General features: G+C 32.6%; 1 protein-coding gene across 1 annotated transcript; it reads left to right on the top strand.

The window, feature by feature from the left end:
• Positions 1–509: 509 nt before the first annotated feature.
• Positions 510–3,505, top strand: LOC145138244 (AP2-like ethylene-responsive transcription factor AIL1). The gene is made up of 8 exons (XM_079072353.1): positions 510–985; positions 1,111–1,633; positions 1,705–1,787; positions 2,090–2,178; positions 2,270–2,343; positions 2,446–2,496; positions 2,578–2,654; positions 2,774–3,505. The coding sequence occupies exons 1-8, from the start codon at positions 736–738 to the stop codon at positions 3,268–3,270; spliced, it is 1,644 nt and encodes a 547-aa protein (XP_078928479.1). The 5' UTR covers positions 510–735; the 3' UTR covers positions 3,271–3,505.
• Positions 3,506–8,691: the final 5,186 nt, after the last annotated feature.

Below are 8,691 nucleotides of genomic sequence, written 5' to 3'. Positions count from 1 at the left end.
ATAAACTGAAAAAGCAAAAACAAGGGTAAAATCGTCATTTCAAAAAATTTAAAGTAAATCGGACCAAGCTCGCAACAAAATGAAAACTTTGAACCTGTGGTGTTAGTCCAAAGCTTTTTGGACCAAAGTAGCAATTTTCAACAAAACACTTAAACCATTTGTTTAGTTTAGTCTATTTTTTCAATAATATGATTTTATTGAAAAATTTGACATTTTAAGTCAACATTGATATTAAAGAGAACACAGTTTTCTATATCGTAAAAGTAGAGTTTTATACATGTATTTGTTGAAAATATAAAAAACCGTACAAAAATAAATAATATTAAAAATCTATGAAAGATTTGAACTGTCAACCTCAAAAAAATATGGTAGGGTTGGGGCTAGAAACATTTTTATTAAAATCTGTCAACTAAAAATAATAATTACAAAAAACATAATTAAAAAATTAAGGTATGAATAATAAATCCTTTCGTCATAATCTACATAATGCTGTTAAATGTGCTAGTCTTTCTTATTTACGATCACAGATCCCATGGTATGCAGGGGTGCCACCCAGCATCTCTTCCTCTCCTTCTGCTTATCATTCTCTTTGTTTAGTTCCAACCGACAGCTTCTATCTCTTCTCTCTCACATTCACACACACACACACACACACACACATATATATATATATATATATATATATATATATATATATATATATATATATAGAGAGAGAGAGAGAGAGAGAGGTCAATGAGTGATGGTGCTAATGCAACTATAAGCAAGTGGCTGGGTGATTCTCTGTCACCTCCATTAAAAATGGAGGTTTCTGGTTCTTCTACAACAATGTCACCAAATAGTAGCACCTTCTATCTTTCTCCTTATTCTTGTTATGGTGTAACTGAAAATAGCAGCGCGTTTTTCTCTCCTTTAACTGTTATGTCCCTTAAAACTGATGGATCTCTTTGTATCTTGGAAGCTCTTTCTTCTACACATTCAGAAGGTTAGTTGAGTAGTTATGAGATAACACAAAAGTTTGGTTCTTTGAAAACAAAGAAAACAAGAAAGGAAAAAAAACAAAAAACTATTATTTAATTGTTTTTTTTTTGTTTTGCTTAAAATGTGAAGGGATGATGCCAAATTCTTCTTCACCTAAGCTGGAAGACTTTCTTGGGGTTGCTCATGACTATGGAGGCCATAAGAGAGAAACAATGGCTCTAAGCTTAGACAGCTTGTACCCTGAATCTAGATGGTTGTATCCTGAGGGAGTTCAGTGTCAACCCAACATGTATCAGATTCATGAAGAAGAAGCAAATCTTCCAAAAAACAACTGGGTTGTTTCTCCAACACCACCACCGTACCCAGCAGAAACCCCTTACACTTCACTCGACAGTCATAACCACCTGCAAGTCACCACCACAACAAACACCAACCACATGATACAAGAAGGCGGCGGCGGTGATGTTCAGTCACTGAGCTTGTCAATGAGCCCTGGTTCTCAGTCAAGCTGTGGAACTGTAAGAACAGATGATTGTTTGACCGTAGAAAAAAAGAAGAGAGATTCTACGAAAGTTGCTAAAAAGCAGTCTCTACATAGGAAATCACTTGACACTTTTGGTCAAAGAACTTCTCAGTTTAGAGGTGTCACCAGGTAATGCTTTTACTGTTCCACTTTTAAGTTAACCGTTTCACATGAAACTTTGTTTACTTTTGAATCACTAGGCATAGATGGACTGGAAGATATGAAGCACATTTATGGGATAACAGTTGCCAGAAAGAAGGGCAGACCAGAAAAGGAAGACAAGGTCAACCTTCTAATTTAATTCACATTCATTGTGGTTTATCTTATTTTCGAGTAATAAATATTTCATATTTCCCATTATTTACTAACTAGATTCTTTGTCATGTTTAATTCTTGCTTCATCTCTCAGTTTATCTTGGTAAGTATTTTCTAATTTAAACGCTACAAATTTATTTATATATATATATATATATATATATATATATATATATATATATATATATATATATATATATATATATATATATATATATATATATACACACACGTGTGGGTTTATATTTCAGAATCATGATTTAACCGCAGGAGGTTATGATATGGAAGAGAAAGCAGCTCGATCTTACGACTTAGCTGCATTGAAGTACTGGGGTTCGTCGACTCATATTAACTTCCCTGTAAGAGCATAGATTTGCAAGCGCAAATGTTTTAGACAAAATTACGAACACTAGAAACAGTTTGCATAACTTGAGTTATTGCTGTTTATAGCTTCAGAAGTATCATCAGGAGCTCGAGGAGATGAAGAGTATGAGTCGCCAAGAATTTGTAGCCCACTTACGAAGGTGAAGTACAAAAACTAGCATCTTTATTATTTCAAATTTTATTTTCTTTTACTGATCATTGTTGTTTATGAATTTTATAATGTTAATGATTAATTATTCCAGGAAGAGTAGTGGATTTTCTAGGGGTGCTTCTATTTATCGAGGTGTTACAAGGTTGGACAATGTTGTTCATAAATTATTATTAATACACTTTTGATACTCACAATCATTTTGTTTCTCCCGATATGATAACAGGCATCATCAGCATGGAAGATGGCAGGCTCGTATCGGCCGTGTTGCTGGAAACAAGGATCTTTACCTTGGTACCTTCGGTATGTTCTTGAAACCAAAAGCTTGAACCATGTTTCTTCCTCAAAATCAATTAATCAGATGACCAAAAATGTTGAGTATAATCTAACATTTTAGAGTGTTATTTGATCTAAAACTTCAGGTACTCAGGAAGAGGCAGCTGAGGCATATGATGTTGCCGCAATTAAATTCAGGGGTGTTAATGCTGTAACAAACTTTGATGTTTCTCGATATGATGTTGAGGGGATTATTGCTAGCTCGACTTTACTCACGGGAGAACTAGCCAGACGAAACACCACCATCACCTTGCAGGGTGGTTTTATCCGGAACGGCCAACATGCTCAGCCAAACAACAATTATGATAATCAACAGAGTGTTTGTGATTCAACTTTTGAATCTCTTCATGAGAATTTAAAGAACAATAATAACGATCCACATGAGCTGATTAACAACAATATATCACCGAGCAACAAGATGGACATTCAGTTTTTCAATCCTTGTTCGTCGAACACTAGCTTGAGCTGCTCAAGAGAAGAAAGCCCAGATGGAATAAGTGCTTCCATGACTTCTAAGGCAAATGCCAGTTCTAGGGTGTCTTCAGGATATTTCCCAGTGTTCGCTGCATGGACTGATGCTTAAAAGAGATAAATTTTTGCATGAAAAAGAGAAATCAAGAAACAAGCAGTTGTAGCAATTAGGTTAATCTAATTAAGTCGTATTTTTATTGTTGTTGTGATTAATCAATTTAAGGTGCTAATGGAGAAGATAAAGGTGGGGGCTAGTTCTCTGCTTGTGTAACACAAAGAGAACCCATTTTCTAAAACTCCAAATTCAAGCTGAACTTAATTTAGGCCTGCATCAATCTTTTTGAATACTTTTTAAAAGGGTAATCATGATTATATTCTTGATGAATGACCGTATGAAAGAAGTTGCAAACCATAAAAAGATTAATAGAAAAATATTAAACCATAATTAGCTAATGGTTAAGAAGAGAGGATTACATACCAATAATTACAAATTTGTCTAAAAATTCAAACCCCGTTTTATATGCTCACCCACAAAAGCTTTTGTCTCCAATTTTTTCTAGATGAGGTTATATATATATATATATATATATATATATATATATATATATATGTATATATATATATAGGAGTAGGATCAAATGAGAACACCTAAAAGGTTGAGAACGCGAGAACAGATCTAGATCATCTAAATATTCAAATCTAAGGCTATTATCAGGCGGACTATTTACGTAAATTCTGAAATTTATTGGTATTAAAGTGTATCTTTGAAATGCTGAAAAGGGTATTATAGTAATTGTAGCTCTAGAAACATTAAATAATTCCTATAACCTCTCAATCACTCACGTATTTCCTTTAATTTCCCATCACTTTCTTCATCTCTCTTTGAAATCTAGGGCACGCCACCATCTTTATCTCAGAACACAATCTGTCACAACCATCATCGTCCCTCCTCCCTCATCTAAATTTCATCACTAGCATATTTTTGCTTCACTCTCTTCTTATCTTCTCGTTGCTGCCCTATGTCCTCGCGCCATCGTCATCGTGAAAAAAATAAGCAGAATAAGGGTTAATGGGGGAGATTGCTTCGAGACATAGAAGAAACAATCAAGGAGTTTGTTCAGATTAGCACATTCATCGATGACTGATCTGAATTATTATTGACAAAGCACGACAGAATGAGGGCTACCGACGGCGACCAGGATGATTTCTTGGTGAGTGGACAGAACCTTGTTCTTCATTTACACATCAACCCTTTATTTATTGGTTCTACTTCATCTCATACCGACCCTTATGATCGATGGAAAAAATAGCTACACAAAGTTGTAATCTGATTTGAAGGAAAAGCTAATGCACGGAAGCTGTTTGATGAAATGTGTGAGAGAGATCTGGTGTCTAAAACTCACTGATATATGAGTATTTTCATATTGGTTTTTCTAGGTTCCATTTGTTTTAAAAAGGGAAATCAGAGGACTGAGCTCGAGAGGGTTCAACGAGAGATCGAGAAAGGTAATAAAAAATCGTTTAGGTTGTTTTTCTCAATTCCCGATCCACTCTTTGCTTTCTAATTGATTTTTCTATATCATCAGTTCTGTGTAGGAAAAGAAATCGATTCGTGCATCACCAAGTAACAATTTTTTTTCAACCGTTTTATTCATTCTCGCATCTTTACTTTGTTCTGTTATCAACCTTGTGAAAATCTTGGTTGCAAGTGGAGAACCTGATCATGAATTATGAATTTTTGATTGTTGGTTGTATTTTGTTATGGAATTTTAAAGTTATTTTATTGATATTGTTATTCTTTTCCATTCATCTGCCAAATTTTCTCTTGTTTTTTGTATAATTTTTATGTGATTCCGTGCTAATGTATTGAAAAGATTAGGAAACATTATAAGAGTAGGCCTGTAATATATTTTATTCACCATTGATTGTATATCTTTCATTACCGCTTGTAACATGATTCATTTCTGAATAGAGATTTTTTTTGTTTGCGATTTTGTAATATAAATGTGCTTTGAAAATGTTGTGGCTAGTTCATCAAATGTGTTTTGGATAGTGGATGACTTTTAGGAAACATTTAAGATTATTTAGAAGTCTCTCAAGTGAACGTCAAAACTGATAAATCAGATTTTATAAATAGGTTGTTTGAGTTTAATCATGAATTAATAGAACTATATTATAATTGCATGTGTTTAATGATTGATGTTTTGAACAGGTTTAATGTCAGAGCTTGATATTTTGAATAAGGCTAACTGTAACTAAGGAAATCGACAACATAATCAAGGGTGACCCTCGTTGAATTTAGTCATGATTAGTGGTATATTTATCAATGGATATAACGACTGGAAATGTAGAAATTTAGATGTCTTTTGTATTTTGTTAAAATATATTCATATATGGTTAAAAATGTATGGCTAAAGTTGTATTCGTGTATGATTATGATTAGAGGTTAATTCTTTTATAATGAAATGATTTTGTTTAGAGTTGTATTCATTTATGATTATGATTACTGGTTTATTTTTTTCGAATGAAATGATGAATTCTTAAACATTCTTTGTTTTCATTCATTCAAAAAAAACGAGTCTAGTCATGGCATATTCACTTATGAATATGACACTACTTGATAAATATTCGGATAAATTGATTAATGCATTTTTGATGTGGTTGGTAAAAAAATAACTTAAAGCAAAAAAAAAATTAACGTTTTTTTTTAAATTATGGTAAAACGTTTTTTAAAAGCATTTTATTGATTTCGTTAATTAAAAATAGATTATATAAATTCCTAATATTTGGGTAAAAAAATCTATTAATCATATTAAATCCCATGATTTTAGGAATTAATTAATTACCATAAATTATCCATAATTAATTATATTGTAAAATTCCTTTTATGCCCTTATATGATGATTGGTTCACAACTGTTCTCGCGTTCTCAACCTTTTAGGTGTTCTCATTTGATTTTATATATATATATATATATATATATATATATATATATATATATATATATATATAAAGAGAAAGAGAGAGAGAAATGATCATTTGAGAACTTGTATATTCCCGAGAACCTGAGAACCAAACAAGAGTCATTAGATCAAAATAATAGAAGGTCAAGATTATTTGTTGTATTTTTGTAAATAATTGAAAAAGAATAACACCAGGGTACCTTATTAAAATGAATGAAAGGACATTTTAGGGATAAAATAATTTAGTCCCTTCGATCAGAAATACATTGGTTAAACAATTCATCTCGTCTCTCCCTCTCGCTCTCTCTCTCTCTCTCTCACACACACACACACACACTGTCACACCCCAAACCGGAACAGCAGAGACGTTCGGGGGCGGAGGACGTCATGTTTAGTATCACAAGATATGCATCATAGTAATCAAAGTACTAAACAACCATTTCATTTAGAAAGAAAGTGTTTACAAAGTATGTGGTTCACAAAACATAGACTACATATGTAAATAACAAAAAGACATGTCATGAAGGTATTATGCTCCATCTTCTGAATCCCAGTGTGCATACCTGACTACTAGTTACCAGAGAATACAAGTTATTTTGAAAGAGTAGATCAGCATTTAAGCTGGTGAGTTCATAAGTATTTATGTGATGTATTAGTAAGTTGAAAGCTCTTTTAGAAAAGTTCGCATGTTCCTCAGAAGATCCTATACCTTATGATGTGATGAAAGATAAGTATAAATGACTCTACAATCCTTTCCATGAGTACTAAATGAATATAAGTTATATAGAATACAGATCAAACAAACAATCGACTGTGTGAATCTGCCCTAAACCCGCAACCAAACAAGGAACAGGGAATGAGGCGGAAGTCACACATCCCATTGTTTGTTAGATATTCATTGTATATAACTCTGGTGCATTCATTTGGTACTCACGGAGTTAACTGTAATAGTTCCATTGGTAAAAATGATAACCACAATAGTTCCTTCTACAATCACTTAGTTTACACTAGTTATATATGATCTAATATCGAACAGGTAGTTAATTGTGTGAATCTGCCCTAAGCCCACAACCAAACAAGGAATAGGAAATAAGGCGGAAAGCACACATCTAACTATCTGTCAGATATTACACATATATATAACCCTGATGTTTAAATAAGGTATTATATAATTAACCACTTAAGGTCCTTTAAGTTGTATTGGTTTAATAAAATGGATTAAACCTTTCACTGATAAGTTTCTAGTTTAGTTTACTTATTGTTCTATCTGAAAATATGTTTTTGTACTAGAAGTCGATGTATTAAATTTGTATACTATGACCTGACCTATACCTGGTACTCCTTATGATTACTTGGTGTATACGGAATATATATATATATATATATATATATATATATATATATATATATATATATATATATATATATTCAAGATCGAATAGATAGTAGATTGGGTGCATCTGCTCTAAGCCCACAACCAAACAAAGAACAGGAAGTAAGGCGGAAAGTACACATTCTACTATCTACTGGACTCAATTAATATATATCATTGATGTATCTACCAAGAAATCACAAAGTTAGCATTTATAAGTCACCTTCTAACTGAATGTTTATATTACGTATTTTACTTATGTTTAATGTTTTTCTTGTATCATAAATCATGTTTGCTTACCCTGGTACGTTGTATTTGTACCTTTGTTATTGAAACCCGGTATAACGTTGTACCTCGTGTTTGCTAACTCTGGTACGTTGTATTTGTACTATTGTTTGTGCAAACCCGGAATGATATGTTATTACTTCGTGTTTGTTAACCTGAGTTTTACATATGTTTATGTGTTTCTTGTATCATACTCCGTGTTTGCTAACCCTGGTACGTGGTATTCGAACCTTTGTTATTGAAACGCGGTATGACGTAAGTGTCATTATTCAAGTTTGCTAACCCTGGTACGTTGTATTTGTACCGTTGTTATTGAAACCTGATATGACGTTAGTGTCATTCTTCAAGTTTGCTAACCCTGGTACGTTGTATTTGTACCTTTAATATTGAAACCCGGTATGACGTTGTACCTCGTGTTTGCTAACCCTGGTACGTGGTATTCGTACTTTGGTTTATGCAAATACGGTATTCCTGTGTAATATCTTGATTTATTCTCCTGTTATAGTTATAGTATGTTCCTTCTGTTATCGTGCATTGTATCTTCCTTCCTGAGTAAGTTCTCTATGTTATCGTGTATTGTATCTTCCTTCCTGAGTATGTTCTCTATGTTATCGTGTATTGTATCTTCCTTCCTGAGTATGTTCTCTATGTTATCGTGTATTGTATCTAGTATGAACTGAACCTCTAAACCATACCTATTATAGTTTACTAGTATGTTTACTTGAACTGTTACTGACTTAAATAAAAGTCTCATTTATCTACTAAGTTATGATTGTACTTTAAAAACGGAGTCTTATAAACTATAAAGTAACATAACTTATAAAGAGTTTTTGAAATATTTTGATTACTCCTGAAACATAAGCAATCCTTTAAAATGATGTTTATAACGAAACATTTACACAATTATCATTGT

The sequence above is a fragment of the Lactuca virosa genome, chromosome 9 (assembly GCF_052849685.1).
Source record: "Lactuca virosa cultivar CGN04683 chromosome 9, Lactuca_virosa_CGN04683_v6, whole genome shotgun sequence".
NCBI classification, from domain to species: domain Eukaryota; kingdom Viridiplantae; phylum Streptophyta; class Magnoliopsida; order Asterales; family Asteraceae; genus Lactuca; species Lactuca virosa.
This window is presented reverse-complemented; position numbering and strand designations above follow the sequence as displayed.

What these genes read in the sequence shown, in the direction of transcription:
- LOC145138244 (XM_079072353.1), top strand. Translation starts at nt 736, where the DNA reads ATGAGTGATGGTGCTAATGCAACTATAAGCAAGTGGCTGGGTGATTCT. An exon ending in ATTTATCGAGGTGTTACAAG is followed by an intron (nt 2,497 to 2,577) that starts GTTGGACAATGT and finishes ATATGATAACAG; the next exon opens with GCATCATCAGCATGGAAGAT. An exon ending in TCTTTACCTTGGTACCTTCG is followed by an intron (nt 2,655 to 2,773) that starts GTATGTTCTTGA and finishes CTAAAACTTCAG; the next exon opens with GTACTCAGGAAGAGGCAGCT.